Here is a 16,793-nt window from a genome sequence, read left to right as displayed (position 1 = left end):
AAAACGTAATAGGCTAGTATCCAAGCTACTTGGACAAACCACAACTTTGTAGGCCTATCCCTATACGTATTACTGTCAAGTAGCAGAAGGACCGGTTTAACTAGGCAATATTTAACAGAACGGTTTTCAATTTAATGCCTGTCTTTCGATGTATCCTAACTTACTATCTATCAGCCAAATCTGGCTAAGTTACTTCTATAGTAAGCTCGATGCCATCTACCTTTGAGACAATGCAAGACGTGCAACCGTAACCAACGATCTTTTAGAAAGACTTTTGAAAGTTTCAACGTTTTCAACGTTTCAACTTGAAACGTTAACGATAATCGCCAACTACTATAGCTGTGTAAAGTAAAACTAACACAAACATCTGGTTGAGATAGTAGCCTTCGAATCAAAAAAGTTTTTGGATATCCTTATATTGCCTCTTAGATTTTAGTTTGATGTGTGCTGTTTTCGTTTCAAGGTTTGTAAACGTGGAATAAGTAAGCACAGGTTGCGAAACATTATAATCGCATTCTAGCATGATGTTATCACAACAAACAACACGCAACGCTTAAAACTATTGCTGGTCGATTTGTGACCAAGCCATAATGTTAATAAAGGTACCAGAAATAAATAAGACGTAGAATCGTGACGGGCCGGGTGACGGACGAACACTATTTTAACACAGGCTCAAACAAAGAGTTGTAACCTAGAACCAAATTTGGTGCGTGAATCCGACTCCGACCCTAAAGTAGGCTACAAACCCCCAAAACGGCAAGCTGACTTATAAAAGGATAAATTTTCTGTCTTGCGTCTACCTGTTTATTATTTTATATATTTTTTAACTTATTTAAAGTATTTTTATCAATTCGACATAGAATTCCATTCATGCGAAACGAAAATAAACAAATTTTGTTCAAAAAATGGCGGCTTCAAAGGACCGGGAGGGAAAATGTAGCAAACTGTTTGCTGGAATATTGTGCGTTGGCTGCTTATTTTAATGCTTTTTGAGCAGAACATTATATAAAAGTTTGACGTAGCTTCACCAACGCTATGGTATGGCATTTATCCTTTTTTACAAGTTCCAAGATTTTTTGATGTCATTCACTAACCTATGTACGTAAAATTATACTGTAGGCTTGATGATTTTTATTTTTACATGAGAAATAAGTGATCCAGCTAGAAAAAATAAAGTGTGCAGTTTTGTAAAGTTACAAAATGTTCTTGCTTTATCTTCTGTTCTTGTAGTACTGTGTGTTTAAGAAAATAAGAATGCATTTCTTATGTCAAAATGCATTTCCAAATGTCATTTTACATCTGGACAAATGTGACGGTTTTTATTTTCATTGGTTTGTGAAGTATGTCAGTAAGATGAAGTATATTTATGATTTTGGTTAATTCAGTAATATACTTTACATAAAATCATGTCTTAATTGGACAATTTTCGGCTTATCTCTTGTGGGATAATGTAGACTGAAACTTTGGTCCAAAACAATTGTGAACAGTCTGCATTATTATCAATTTTCTCTATACAAGCTCATTGGGAGTTTTGTTTTTGATCAATCCTGCCAAAAGTCTGATTAACAAACAAACTTTAAGTTGATGAAATAAAACCAATCATGTCTAATCATGTTTAAATGTTTTAAAAAATCTGTTTTATTATCTTAATCATCATAATTTTGCCACTCATTTTAAAAAACACATTATTAACAATATAGCTTTTCAGATTCCAATTTGCAAAACATGGAAGTTTCCTACAATATCTCTGGCATGCAGAACCGGTATGTTGAGATTTATCAAGATGTTTTTTTTACCATTTTTTTGTTTTTTAACCATTTTTTTTGTTTTATATAGCTTGCCCAAGGTTCTTATTTTGCATCTTACTGAAAGTTCCATTTGGCATTGCCACAATCCAGTGCACCAGCAACATTTTTTTTCAAACAGTTGAGTAAAAGATGGGAGCATAACTAATGAGGATGACTACAGGTGGGTTTCATTTGGTGTATTTGAAAGGGAATTTTTAAAAAAAAATTGGCTGGTCACGCCAATTTGAATACGCCTTTTCAAAGTCCTTAGCCTTCTTTAATTTTTTACTGTTAGCTACTAAACAAATTTTGAAATATTTGCTGACTGCTATGTTTAAATTTGCAAACCTAAAGTGTTATTTATTGTTTAAATATATTTGTGTGTCACATTCTCAATGTTTGTTTGTTTAGAAGCCACATTTATAGTTTCTCATTGTTTTTTTGTTAAAAATCTACTGATATTACTTTACACTGTCCCTATTTATATATCATACTAATGTGTGGGGCACCATGAGTTTCTGCTTGCAGAAACAACCTAGGTTATAAAACACAGTGGATGACATGGATATAAAATAAGTGTAGGAAATATATTAATGTTTTAAAATGCGCTAGTGTATATGCAAGGGCAATATGTGCTAAGCCACCTTCTAGTTCCAGTTGTGTAGGTACACGTTATTTTAATTGTGGTGATCAAGCCTGGTTTAATGTGTCTCTGGGTGTGAACAATGCTGCACATTTTCTTGCTCAGTAAAACACATAAATTTGCATTGTAGTTGTACGACAACTCACAACCACTAGCAGTTGTTGTACAATTGAGTCCAGCCAGTTCAGTTATTTGGTTCAATTTAAACCAGCGGAATGCCACCTTAACTCCTGTTGGGCCAAACACAATTCAAATGTTGCACTTTCAAATAACATGTTGACTTTACTTTATTGCACTCCTAACGCGCTTATATTGATTTACAAAAAATGTGATTCTAGTTGCTGCGTTGTAAGGTCACATAAAATTAGCTCTAGACGCATTGGTCCGCTCAGAAACAACATGAGAACCAGTACATAGGCTACATAGTCTTTATTAAATGTACCGCATTTGGCCACAGGTTGCAGGTTGTGCACAGCTCCGGTGTTGAAGGCCGAACAAGAAAAAGCTAACTATTGTTTGCAATGTCAAAACGGCAACAAAATGACACATAAACTTTTCAGTAATCTACCAGCAAAAAAAGACACGATTCCAATTTCGTCTTCTGTATCGCGTCTTGCGAGAGTAGAGACGAATGACGCGAAGTAATGATTTCAACTTGGTTTTTCTGTGGCAAAATAAGACACTTGGCATTGAATAGAGCCCAAACTGGGCTTGGTTGTTTCACCTTTAACTTCTGCGCGGCTTGATCCCGTTTCATCCACGAGACTCATTTGCATAAAACCCGCTCAAAATTTTCCATCTGTTCTGCTTGACAAAGTCTGTTTTCGGCCGAATTTGATCAGACGATGACGTCACATGTTGTTGTTGCTGCAGCAAAAAATCTTTTATTGGTATTCGCTGAAGTCTGAAATTTTCTTGAATCCGGGAATTTAATAACATGCAGTATCAGTGTATAAGTTAGTGTGGTGTTTCGTGTTTCTCCACTTATGCTTTACTCATCGTATTTTTTATAGGTTGAACAAGCGAAGTCATGTCGTAACCTCGATTTTGTTCACTTCTTTTTGGTTCAACATAGCAAGCTTGTTAAACGATCTGTTCTCAAACAACCAGGCTCTAATGGTGTTTTGTAGCTACAAGTTAGTATAAGATTTGTCGCAGATTTCTAACAAAACCTTGTGAATCCTTATCATATGATATTGTGATGTTTTAGCCGTTATAGGCCTGGACAGTATTTTTGGTGGCTTATAATGGTGTAGTGATTTGCGTGACTGCTGTATGCCTTCAAGGTTTGAGCTTCCAACCCTGCCTCGGCAGCAGTATGTACAACATCGCTTTAACCAACGTGAACATGATAAGTTAAAGCGCACTTGGGAGTAACCACACGGTTTCACAACAAGTGTTGGAACCGAAACGAATTTTTTGGCCGAAAACCAAACCGTTGATTGCGAACCTTTGGCAACAGAAACTCCTCAAAAGTAGAAAGTATTTAAAGATGCCTAGTAAATGGTATTTAAAACTTTAATGTACGTTAATGGTGCGAAATAGAGAAACTTTTTTTTTTATTACTTTACTATCTAGAAAGGCGCAACAACAAAACGCTTTGTCAACCAGGTTGTAAAACTATAAATATACAGCCGCTAAAATTTGCTAGTAACTGTTTGCACACAACCACAGACCCTAATAAATGACGTTTTCGAGGTGAGGAGATCTAATTTTACAGCTATTTTGTTTGCAAGTAAACATAATAAAACTTTAATGTCCGCATTAAGGCATTATACGTATCTTTTTTTATTTTTGAGTTTAAAGTACAATGTATCGCATTAAAAATTTATTTTCAAAATAAGATGTAGTATTTGTTGCATGCTGATTAAAGCGCGGTTCGTATTTTACTTCTAAGGTGAAAATACTAGAACGGTGTGTATTAATTCGCATCAACCACCTACCGGAACCGATGATGTCACATAGGCTGAAATATATATTCCTTTATTTGAACCGACCGATTCTGTTTTACCAAGGATTTTATAGTCTATTGGTTTTACTGTATTATAGTTCAAAAGGCAAGCAGTGATCGTCAGTTTAAGTCAGGCTGTTTATGGTTTTGATCCATTACTAAAGTTGTCATTTTAACCACCTACTGCGTATGCGCATTACCGACAATCGCCTTTGTAACATTATCACTGCAATTTTGTTTTAGGGTGAGTTTGTTCCACAAGTTTTAAATTTTCCTTTGTGTGTTCAGAGTCTTTGTGGCGGTTCGACCAAACTCAGCCAAGCAGCAAGTATTCGCGTACGAACGTAAATTGGGGGCTTAAAACCATCTAAGTGCGGCAGGTTACCAAGAAAAAACGTAAACGACGAATGCAGTTTTGCGTAAGTTTCCAAATTAGTTTACGACAGTTCCTAAAGCAGTCAAGCGTGTTTTTAAGTGATGTCAAGAAATGATGTTAAGTTTTTTGCCTGGATGTCGGTAAGTTTGAAGCAATTTTTATGCAAGCAGCGCAAAACTCGTTTGTAACCCGCTTTAAACTTGACTGGAATAAGGAAACCATAATAACTCGTGTTACATTGCCGATTTTTGGCACCTGTGTTGTGATTCTGATACTGTTACGTAGCATTTTTTTGTCCGGTTTCAAAATTAAAACTATGCGAATGAAGCACTTTTTTAATTTGCGCTTTGGGTAAGAAATGGTTTGCTTCGGCTGTATTCTGCTTTAAAGACATTTAATTTTAATCGAATGGTTTTCGCAGCAAACGAATTCGTCAAACTCAATTTGTCACTTTGGAATGTTGTGGCTTAACATGCCGAGTTCCCGGTTCAGTAACATTCTGTTCAGTTGACTTGGAAGCGCATTTTTTTACAAAAGCGACTCATTTGGCTCCCAGCTCTTGCGAGGAATTGACCAAGGTTTTTCCGGGTTTATATTTACGTAGTTGCAGCTCCAGGCTGCCCCCCAACGTACAAGTTGTATCAGGGTCTTTAAGATCGTTCTTGGTGGGAGGCCACTGAAACTCTATTTGACACAAATAAGTTTTTCTTTTATGTGACTTCATGTGTTTGAACATGTCAGTAACTGTTTGAAAAATCCCCATAGGCTGTTCATAGAATCACTGTTTGAAGAGCAGCTACTTACTTCTGCACAAGTTACATAGTTTAGCTTTATTTATATGGTATTTTATGACTGTCTTTTATTACTAGATAGTCACAACTCAACGATCACTGCAAATCACATATCTTTGTGGTATTTATTATCCATGGAAACAAAGGGAACAAAAACCATTTGAAACATGTCGGAATTTTGCTGAAGTGTCATCACCTTGGTCGTTTGCCGCCGAAAGTTGAATAATAATGTTTGGAAACACACTTGGACCAGCGATGCAAAAAGGCTTCACCAAATTTGGCATACCACCTGCAAAACATGATTTTGTGCTTAATATTAAACACTTGTCATTTTTGTGGTGATTGACAATAAAGCTACAGTAGGAATTAACTATTGAACATTTTACATCAATACAATTGTTGTTGTTTTCTCAGGTGATTTAAATACACACATATTTTCACTGACTTATCATGTATTGTACTTTAGACATTTAATGCAGGTTTGTATTTTATAATTTTGCAACTGTAGAATTATGATGCCATATTTGCCCATAAAATAAACTTACAATCCATACAGAACACCTCCTAAATGGCCAGCATGGTCTAGAATGAAATAGCTCCATCCAGTTGCGAAGCCAAGCAACAGGCCGAAGGTATCGAAAAGCAGAACTGCTTTAAGTCCTGAAGCAGCGGTGAAGGACCAAGTGGGCAGAAATACGATGCTAAGTCTACTGTCTGGTGACTTTGTACACATGTATGCCAGTAGCCCAAGGACAGCACCTGCAAATATTATGTTTAAGTGCTGTCATTTTGAAAGAAAACTGTTGGAGTCAGCCACATTGGTATCTACCAAATTAAACAATAAATGGTACAATACAAAAGTTTATTGTGCATACAAAATAGAAAACAGATAAGTGGACTTTTTGTGTACTTACAACATTTACAAGTTTGGCCTTCAAACAGTTTTATTTTGTGCAGCGATATTCAAGTAATCAACAACAAAATGACAAACTTTACACACCTGAAGCACCAAGTGATGGTATTTTCATTCCACCCAAGATCTTGACACTGTGGCTTGCAAGACCTGCTACTGTCCCAGCAGTTAGATAGAATGCTGAAAACTTGTTGGGGCTCATGTATCCCTAAATAAATCATCATTTGTGTTGTGGTATGTTACTATTTAGGCCAGTGGTTCTCAAACTTTTCAAGCATGTGTCGCTTTTGCAAACGACTTTTTCATTCTGCAACACACTTTGCAGGACAGCATAACAAAACTCGTCCCAAATAAGTTTGTTTACAACTACGACCAATTAAAGCTTGTAATCTTTTGCAAGAACCCCAAGTACACTAGTTTTAAAGAATTCTAGCAATTGAGTACATATAAATATATATTTACTAGTTCAACCCTTGTGCTGGGGTCCGAACACCCAGAATATATTGACAAGTATTTTTTTATATGTTCGCTCCACAATAATCATTACAACAAGTTTATAATAGTCTTTCAAGGTACCTCTGGCTTGGACTGCTGGTATCTGTATGCATACATTGTCCAGGCTTTAGCGAACGAGTTGAAGACATACATGTTCACCAATAGATGGAAAAATCCCTGGTGACTGAATGCAGACAAAACATAACTTCCAAAAGCGCGGGGACCTGTTCAACAAAATTTGTGTTATTAGTGTTATAAGTTATTAGTAACATTTTCACGTGAAAATCATTTTTTTACAATTTCAATAGACTGCCTATTTAACACATTTAAGTGTGATACTAGACAAAATACTAGTTGTTTTTTAGAACTTGGTTGTATTCACTTCAGTGCTCTGAAAAAGTCATATCTTTTTTGTGGGTGAAACAGCAGCAGAATTATAAGTTCTTGAAAATAACTAGTATTTTGTTTAGCATTACAACAGTTAAGGAAGATTGGCTAACAAAGCTACTTGGATAAAACGGTTGTTCAATATTTTTATTTGCCTAATTGGGCATTTAGAAAATATAATGAACACTAAGTCTACGGGGGTGCATTTACATTTGTAAAATTCAAGGCATAGTTGTAACTTTTGCCTATTTCTAGTTGTGCAGCAGCAAACCGAAATACATCTCACCAATCGTGGGGTTTATTAAAAAGGAACTTGTCATCACAGTCTGCAATCCTTTTACTTTCCATAACAAGTATATTAAGACATTAGCCCCGATGATCATAGCAGTTGTCAAATCGTACATGTTGATGTTGCCTTTGACCTACACAAAACATGGCCAACAACCTTTTTAATGCAGCATGCCAATTTAGTGTTTTGTGCAAAATGGTAATGACTTTGAATGTCAACATATCTTTGTGTGATAGGACATAATCTATGCAATGTTATCGTGCATGTTTTTGCAGGTTGTTAACCCCAGTTTTTTATACAACTCAGCGATAAAAACTATTAATGGCTCTGCCACAACAAACTCTTGGAGAAAAACTAATCACAATGCTGTGATTTTAACAGAAAAATACTTAAGTCTAAACCAGAACAGCAACTCAGTCAATAATGTTTGACATATTTTATTAAACCAATTTAAATACTGTTGAGGGCCGAATGCAGCACACAGGCCATAGTTTGGTGACTCCTGAGCTAGTACATAAACCACCAAGTACACATTTTGGGTTTAGAAACAAACCTTCACTTGAGAGTCAGCAATGGCTTTTTCATATTGCCAAAACAGGTTCGCAAAATAATCAAACTTGGGTCCAATATCAGAAATCCCAAAGCACAGAGCAACAAACTGCAAAAGAGACACCAACAAAGTCAATTTAAGTATGTTAAGGGTTTAGAGTCTGCACGTTAAATTTCTATACCATAGCAGTTAGCACTCCATTCTTCAGAAGATGTGCAATTTTGTTGGGACCTTGGTCTGAATGGTCATCTGTTTTCCTCTTCTTGTTCCGGTGAACATGTTGTGAAGTTGCAGGAACTTCACCACTATTAGCATGAAAACCTCGACTTGTTTCTTGAAAATGGGGTAACTGTTTTGGGGTCAAAGGACGTCCAATCAAGAACATATTTCCATTGATAGAATTTACACATGAAACAGTTGGGAAAATTGTTTTGGAAAAGTTTTGTTGAAAATTCTGGTGTAACGCTATTTTGGTGGGCGAAGTTGCTCGTAACCTTCTAAAAGAGCTTCTTTGTATCTGGGATTGTTGGCCATGTAATCCATATGACGCTTCTCTGCAATAAAAAATTGTTAAAATAGAAATGCAAATTTCTAATTATAGGGTTAAATTTATTTCTTACTTGCTAATTGATCTCAAAAGCTATCTTGGAAATATAAATTATGCACCACAGGGATTTTAATAATTACTATTATGCACAACTCAACTTCAGTTAACAACCTACCACCATGTCCTGTGTGCAAGACCAATTTCAGCATGCGCAAAGCAGGCAGGACAATTAAATGCCTTTTCTGCAAAATTTTTACGTACAAACCAAAAAAATGGCATGCAAACTTTTTAACAAAAAACTTGTGGGCAACTTCCATACTCTGCTGGAATTAACTTACCGCGGTCTGCAACGGACTGTTTTATCACATGATTGTGATACAGTGGAATAGCATCTCGAACGTACACGAATCCAACCCAACCAACTGCCAAAGCTGCTCCCAGTTTTACAGCTGGCCAAGCAAATTTTTTGCCCAAAAAGATAAACCATTCTCCTCGTCTTGATACTTTTTTCAATGGAGTGTCAAGAAAGTCAATAAACGGAAAACCATAGTACTTTGTTTTCCCTCCCATTATGACATTTCCTAAGCCCCAGAGGCTAACAAAATGGATTGGAACTAATTGGATTGCAAAAAAATTAGTAACCAATTAAAAGCCATAATTATGTTTTATCAATATTTAGTACAGTAGCTTTTCATTGGATTAGTTTCCTTCCTTACAGATTTCAGCAAAAGTTTTTTGCACCAAAGTCTCAAAAATAGCTATGGAAAATACATGTTTTTAAATGATATCAGTTTATTACAAATTTTGCAATAACCTTGTCTAATTTGTATGGGTTAATTTTCTTACATAAGCATTTGCAAACTTATGGGAAATAAAATATACTAGCCTGCCTGACACAGAAATCGCGACAACTTATCATTTTCACAATAGTTATTTAATCAAAACCGTGTTTACAAAACGTAGCAACCTTAGAAAACAACTCAAAGTTAAACAAAGTATTTTCACTGATCGAAATTAATCGACAATTTTTTTCACCTCCACGCATATTCGTCGGATGAGAGATCGCAAAAAAATCCCCGTTGCACAGAATATTTCCACAAAATATGGTATTAAAGGACTCGTTAAGCATTTGCAAAAACTTATGAATTATCATATCATTCCAAAATATTACACCATGTGTTTCAATAATCTTACAACAGCTCAAAGTTAACCACTGATAGACTACATTTTAATAATTAGAACGTGACTTTAGGCGCACACAAACTGCGCAACGCTAGGTTGAACCCACAAACACAAAGTGTAGCCGATTCTTTCACAAGATGGGTCTGATGCTTCTTTCGATGTGGGAAACTGCGAATAGAAACCTGCAATCGACTAGTTTGCTATTGGGAATTAACCCGTGGTGAGCCCACAAACACGAAGTTTCGCGCTAGCAGGCAGTCTTCGACGTCTAAAAATTGCCCAAACCTATTACCCAACTTCTGTTTGTGGTTTTTTAGAACCTACTGCAATTGGTCGGACATAAAACGTTTTATTCCGTCAGAAAATGAAAGGAAACGAGACATGCATCGACGTGGCATTTAGTGGTAGTGTAACGACTATGAGATGTCGCAATTGCGCGGGCGCGCTCTCTTGCACGCCCAACGCAAACCGTCGCCACAACTAGACATCGTCCCCACACGACCGTCTAGCGGGCATTGGTCCTTCCGTTTGCGGCGTCATCGGTCAAGACGACTTAGCACCGAAGCACAAGTCGCGGCCAAGGACGCCCAACAAACGGGAGAGTTCCTCGACGTCCGGCCTTGGTTTGAGAGCTGAACATCGGCGAAAGCATCGGCTGGACGTCGAAGGCCACCCGCTTGCGCGACACTTTGTGTTTGTGGGTGGTGTGGGTTCACCACAAACACTCAAAAATGCGACTTGGCATGGCAAACAGATCGACTTCCAGCAACCTCGCGCTCCTCTTAACCCAGAAGAGGAGTGGGAGGAGCAAGACGAGCGACGTAACAGGTCGAATCGAGCGACTTTGTCCCGTCCAGCAGTCTTGTGGTGCGCGAACTGCTTATCGATTGTGGGTTTCCACATGACAGCTTCCCACATCGAGGCAAGCACCAGACCCATGCTTTGCCACACCTCTATGTAGCTCACGTGACTGCCAACTGTTCGACCATGTCAAACGTTGTGACCACGTGATCGCATTGCAATGTACCCACACACACGAAACCCACAAACGAAAGTTGGGTGCATCTATTGAAATAGCCCAAATTTCAGGGCTCGAGTGAAGCTCGTTCTGGGTGTTTCGACACACGGAACGTTGGCTCGTCCCCAGCTCCGTCACAGGTGACGTCAGAGCTCGGGAATCGGTTTCACCGCCGGTTTCCCGAGCAATGGCGGCATTTTGTTTCGGCGGTAGCAACGGGGACAAGTCGAGTTGGCTTCTGTTTGCAGCGTCGGCCTCTCGCCTTGCTCGAGAGGATCGGTGCTAGGCCTTGTGCCCGGCACCGCTCCTCTCTTGTCGCAAGTCGAGGAGTTCGCGTTGCCCGTGCCCAGGTGGGCGTGGAGAGAAGGATTAAAGATATACGGGCGCTTTTTTGCCCACTGCTGCCGCTGCGCTGCTGCTGCGCTGCTGCTGCACCGCTGCTCCATCGACGACGACGACGATCAGTAGTAATTTTTTCACAGGTAGCAGCGAATGATAAATAAAAGAGATAAGTGAAAAAGAGCCCAAAGCTCTTTTTTTCCAAACCGAGCCCGCTCAAAGCCAGCCATTGCGGGAGCGAAAGCATCCCGCAAGGCGGCAGCTTCTCAAACAAGAGAGGGGGGAGCAACGCTGGAGCAAAAAGCCCCAGCAATGCGCCCTCTCTCGTCTAAGAGGAGCGGAACTGGTCCTTAGCTGATAAGGAGGCGATGGTACTTGCGCATCGAAAGCTCTACGTCACCGCTAAGCAAAGTGCGAAGCACCTGATCAGCAGTGACGCGTCGAGCCCGCCTGAAGCAGCAAGACTACAGCTCCTGAAGCTAACAGAAGACTAAAAATTGCCTCTTTTCAATCCCTTTACCCAACTTCTGTTTGTGGTTTTTTAGAACCTACTGCAATTGGTCGTACATAAAACGTTTTATTCCGTCAGAAAATAAAAGGAAACAAGACATGCAGCGACGTGGCATTTAGTGGTAGTGTAACGACTACGAGATGTCGCAATTGCGCGGGCGGGCGGGCGGGCGCGCGCTCTTGCACGCCCAACGCAAACCGTCGCCACAACTAGACATCGTCCCCACACGACCGTCTAGCGGGCATTGGTCCTTCCGTTTGCGGCGTCATCGGTCAAGACGACTTAGCACCGAAGCACAAGTCGCGGCCAAGGACGCCCAACAAACGGGAGAGTTCCTCGACGTCCGGCCTTGGTTTGAGAGCTGAACATCGGCGAAAGCATCGGCTGGACGTCGAAGGCCACCCGCTTGCGCGACACTTTGTGTTTGTGGGTGGTGTGGGTTCACCACAAACACTCAAAAATGCGACTTGGCATGGCAAACAGATCGACTTCCAGCAACCTCGCGCTCCTCTTAACCCAGAAGAGGAGTGGGAGGAGCAAGACGAGCGACGTAACAGGTCGAATCGAGCGACTTTGTCCCGTCCAGCAGTCTTGTGGTGCGCGAACTGCTGATCGATTGTGGGTTTCCACATGACAGCTTCCCACATCGAGGCAAGCACCAGACCCATGCTTTGCCACACCTCTATGTAGCTCACGTGACTGCCAACTGTTCGACCATGTCAAACGTTGTGACCACGTGATCGCATTGCAATGTACCCACACACACGAAACCCACAAACGAAAGTTGGGTGCATCTATTGAAATAGCCCAAATTTCAGGGCTCGAGTGAAGCTCGTTCTGGGTGTTTCGACACACGGAACGTTGGCTCGTCCCCAGCTCCGTCACAGGTGACGTCAGAGCTCGGGAATCGGTTTCACCGCCGGTTTCCCGAGCAATGGCGGCATTTTGTTTCGGCGGTAGCAACGGGGACAAGTCGAGTTGGCTTCTGTTTGCAGCGTCGGCCTCTCGCCTTGCTCGAGAGGATCGGTGCTAGGCCTTGTGCCCGGCACCGCTCCTCTCTTGTCGCAAGTCGAGGAGTTCGCGTTGCCCGTGCCCAGGTGGGCGTGGAGAGAAGGATTAAAGATATACGGGCGCTTTTTTGCCCACTGCTGCCGCTGCGCTGCCGCTGCACCGCTGCTCCATCGACGACGACGACGACGACGACGATCAGTAGTAATTTTTTCACAGGTAGCAGCGAATGATAAATAAAAGAGATAAGTGAAAAAGAGCCCAAAGCTCTTTTTTTCCAAACCGAGCCCGCTCAAAGCCAGCCAATGCGGGAGCGAAAGCATCCCGCAAGGCGGCAGCTTCTCAAACAAGAGAGGGGGGAGCAACGCTGGAGCAAAAAGCCCCAGCAATGCGCCCTCTCTCGTCTAAGAGGAGCGGAACTGGTCCTTAGCTGATAAGGAGGCGATGGTACTTGCGCATCGAAAGCTCTACGTCACCGCTAAGCAAAGTGCGAAGCACCTGATCAGCAGTGACGCGTCGAGCCCGCCTGAAGCAGCAAGACTACAGCTCCTGAAGCTAACAGAAGACTAAAAATTGCCTCTTTTCAATCCCTTTACCCAACTTCTGTTTGTGGTTTTTTAGAACCTACTGCAATTGGTCGTACATAAAACGTTTTATTCCGTCAGAAAATAAAAGGAAACAAGACATGCAGCGACGTGGCATTTAGTGGTAGTGTAACGACTACGAGATGTCGCAATTGCGCGGGCGGGCGGGCGGGCGCGCGCTCTTGCACGCCCAACGCAAACCGTCGCCACAACTAGACATCGTCCCCACACGACCGTCTAGCGGGCATTGGTCCTTCCGTTTGCGGCGTCATCGGTCAAGACGACTTAGCACCGAAGCACAAGTCGCGGCCAAGGACGCCCAACAAACGGGAGAGTTCCTCGACGTCCGGCCTTGGTTTGAGAGCTGAACATCGGCGAAAGCATCGGCTGGACGTCGAAGGCCACCCGCTTGCGCGACACTTTGTGTTTGTGGGTGGTGTGGGTTCACCACAAACACTCAAAAATGCGACTTGGCATGGCAAACAGATCGACTTCCAGCAACCTCGCGCTCCTCTTAACCCAGAAGAGGAGTGGGAGGAGCAAGACGAGCGACGTAACAGGTCGAATCGAGCGACTTTGTCCTGTCCAGCAGTCTTGTGGTGCGCGAACTGCTTATCGATTGTGGGTTTCCACATGACAGCTTCCCACATCGAGGCAAGCACCAGACCCATGCTTTGCCACACCTCTATGTAGCTCACGTGACTGCCAACTGTTCGACCATGTCAAACGTTGTGACCACGTGATCGCATTGCAATGTACCCACACACACGAAACCCACAAACGAAAGTTGGGTGCATCTATTGAAATAGCCCAAATTTCAGGGCTCGAGTGAAGCTCGTTCTGGGTGTTTCGACACACGGAACGTTGGCTCGTCCCCAGCTCCGTCACAGGTGACGTCAGAGCTCGGGAATCGGTTTCACCGCCGGTTTCCCGAGCAATGGCGGCATTTTGTTTCGGCGGTAGCAACGGGGACAAGTCGAGTTGGCTTCTGTTTGCAGCGTCGGCCTCTCGCCTTGCTCGAGAGGATCGGTGCTAGGCCTTGTGCCCGGCACCGCTCCTCTCTTGTCGCAAGTCGAGGAGTTCGCGTTGCCCGTGCCCAGGTGGGCGTGGAGAGAAGGATTAAAGATATACGGGCGCTTTTTTGCCCACTGCTGCCGCTCGACGACGACGACTATCAGTAGTAATTTTTTCACAGGTAGCAGCGAATGATAAATAAAAGAGATAAGTGAAAAAGAGCCCAAAGCTCTTTTTTTCCAAACCGAGCCCGCTCAAAGCCAGCCAATGCGGGAGCGAAAGCATCCCGCAAGGCGGCAGCTTCTCAAACAAGAGAGGGGGGAGCAACGCTGGAGCAAAAAGCCCCAGCAATGCGCCCTCTCTCGTCTAAGAGGAGCGGAACTGGTCCTTAGCTGATAAGGAGGCGATGGTACTTGCGCATCGAAAGCTCTACGTCACCGCTAAGCAAAGTGCGAAGCACCTGATCAGCAGTGACGCGTCGAGCCCGCCTGAAGCAGCAAGACTACAGCTCCTGAAGCTAACAGAAGACTAAAAATTGCCTCTTTTCAATCCCTTTACCCAACTTCTGTTTGTGGTTTTTTAGAACCTACTGCAATTGGTCGTACATAAAACGTTTTATTTCGTCAGAAAATTAAAGGAAACGAGACATGCAGCGACGTGGCGTTTAGTGGTAGTGTAACGACTACGAGATGTCGCAATTGCGCGGGCGCGCGCTCTTGCACGCCCAACGCAAACCGTCGCCACAACTAGACATCGTCCCCACACGACCGTCTAGCGGGCATTGGTCCTTCCGTTTGCGGCGTCATCGGTCAAGACGACTTAGCACCGAAGCACAAGTCGCGGCCAAGGACGCCCAACAAACGGGAGAGTTCCTCGACGTCCGGCCTTGGTTTGAGAGCTGAACATCGGCGAAAGCATCGGCTGGACGTCGAAGGCCACCCGCTTGCGCGACACTTTGTGTTTGTGGGTGGTGTGGGTTCACCACAAACACTCAAAAATGCGACTTGGCATGGCAAACAGATCGACTTCCAGCAACCTCGCGCTCCTCTTAACCCAGAAGAGGAGTGGGAGGAGCAAGACGAGCGACGTAACAGGTCGAATCGAGCGACTTTGTCCCGTCCAGCAGTCTTGTGGTGCGCGAACTGCTTATCGATTGTGGGTTTCCACATGACAGCTTCCCACATCGAGGCAAGCACCAGACCCATGCTTTGCCACACCTCTATGTAGCTCACGTGACTGCCAACTGTTCGACCATGTCAAACGTTGTGACCACGTGATCGCATTGCAATGTACCCACACACACGAAACCCACAAACGAAAGTTGGGTGCATCTATTGAAATAGCCCAAATTTCAGGGCTCGAGTGAAGCTCGTTCTGGGTGTTTCGACACACGGAACGTTGGCTCGTCCCCAGCTCCGTCACAGGTGACGTCAGAGCTCGGGAATCGGTTTCACCGCCGGTTTCCCGAGCAATGGCGGCATTTTGTTTCGGCGGTAGCAACGGGGACAAGTCGAGTTGGCTTCTGTTTGCAGCGTCGGCCTCTCGCCTTGCTCGAGAGGATCGGTGCTAGGCCTTGTGCCCGGCACCGCTCCTCTCTTGTCGCAAGTCGAGGAGTTCGCGTTGCCCGTGCCCAGGTGGGCGTGGAGAGAAGGATTAAAGATATACGGGCGCTTTTTTGCCCACTGCTGCCGCTCGACGACGACGACTATCAGTAGTAATTTTTTCACAGGTAGCAGCGAATGATAAATAAAAGAGATAAGTGAAAAAGAGCCCAAAGCTCTTTTTTTCCAAACCGAGCCCGCTCAAAGCCAGCCAATGCGGGAGCGAAAGCATCCCGCAAGGCGGCAGCTTCTCAAACAAGAGAGGGGGGAGCAACGCTGGAGCAAAAAGCCCCAGCAATGCGCCCTCTCTCGTCTAAGAGGAGCGGAACTGGTCCTTAGCTGATAAGGAGGCGATGGTACTTGCGCATCGAAAGCTCTACGTCACCGCTAAGCAAAGTGCGAAGCACCTGATCAGCAGTGACGCGTCGAGCCCGCCTGAAGCAGCAAGACTACAGCTCCTGAAGCTAACAGAAGACTAAAAATTGCCTCTTTTCAATCCCTTTACCCAACTTCTGTTTGTGGTTTTTTAGAACCTACTGCAATTGGTCGTACATAAAACGTTTTATTTCGTCAGAAAATTAAAGGAAACGAGACATGCAGCGACGTGGCGTTTAGTGGTAGTGTAACGACTACGAGATGTCGCAATTGCGCGGGCGCGCGCTCTTGCACGCCCAACGCAAACCGTCGCCACAACTAGACATCGTCCCCACACGACCGTCTAGCGGGCATTGGTCCTTCCGTTTGCGGCGTCATCGGTCAAGACGACTTAGCACCGAAGCACAAGTCGCGGCCAAGGACGCCCAACAA

The 16,793-nt window shown here is 43.1% G+C and overlaps 1 protein-coding gene and 1 long non-coding RNA gene across 10 annotated transcripts; one reads left to right on the top strand and one right to left on the bottom strand.

Annotated features, from left to right (window-relative positions):
• The first annotated feature begins 891 nt into the window (after window positions 1-891).
• On the top strand, window positions 892-5,992 carry LOC145230210 (uncharacterized). Of its 9 annotated transcripts, XR_013860585.1 has the most exons (6): window positions 1,049-1,340; window positions 1,709-1,763; window positions 1,837-1,968; window positions 3,444-3,566; window positions 4,670-4,800; window positions 5,179-5,612. It is a non-coding gene; the product is annotated as an uncharacterized LOC145230210 (long non-coding RNA). The 9 variants fall into 9 exon arrangements; XR_013860590.1 differs by lacking the exons at window positions 1,049-1,340; window positions 5,179-5,612 and adding an exon at window positions 5,631-5,992 and having other exon boundaries at window positions 1,349-1,763; XR_013860589.1 differs by lacking the exons at window positions 1,049-1,340; window positions 5,179-5,612 and adding an exon at window positions 5,627-5,992 and having other exon boundaries at window positions 1,349-1,763.
• Window positions 5,660-9,370, bottom strand: LOC145230209 (presenilin-associated rhomboid-like protein, mitochondrial). The gene is made up of 8 exons (XM_080095595.1): window positions 9,068-9,370; window positions 8,364-8,736; window positions 8,186-8,290; window positions 7,630-7,765; window positions 7,038-7,180; window positions 6,549-6,669; window positions 6,094-6,307; window positions 5,660-5,837 (listed from the first exon to the last, which is right to left on the bottom strand). Exons 1-8 carry the CDS (start codon window positions 9,214-9,216, stop codon window positions 5,741-5,743), a joined length of 1,338 nt encoding a protein of 445 aa, XP_079951721.1. The 5' UTR covers window positions 9,217-9,370; the 3' UTR covers window positions 5,660-5,740.
• Window positions 9,371-16,793: the final 7,423 nt, after the last annotated feature.

The sequence above is a fragment of the Phallusia mammillata genome, chromosome 5, assembly GCF_965637545.1.
Source record: "Phallusia mammillata chromosome 5, kaPhaMamm4.hap1.1, whole genome shotgun sequence".
Taxonomy (NCBI): domain Eukaryota; kingdom Metazoa; phylum Chordata; class Ascidiacea; order Phlebobranchia; family Ascidiidae; genus Phallusia; species Phallusia mammillata.
Note: the sequence above shows the minus strand (reverse complement) of the source record. Positions and strands in the feature narration are given on the sequence as shown.

Coding starts and splice junctions, on each gene's coding strand:
- LOC145230209 (XM_080095595.1), bottom strand. CDS start 9,216: ATGGTTTATCTTTTTGGGCAAAAAATTTGCTTGGCCAGCTGTAAAACT. Junction 8,737..9,067: donor ACAGTCCGTTGCAGACCGCG/GTAAGTTAATTC, acceptor TTTTTATTGCAG/AGAAGCGTCATATGGATTAC. Junction 6,670..7,037: donor ACCAGCAGTCCAAGCCAGAG/GTACCTTGAAAG, acceptor TGATTTATTTAG/GGATACATGAGCCCCAACAA.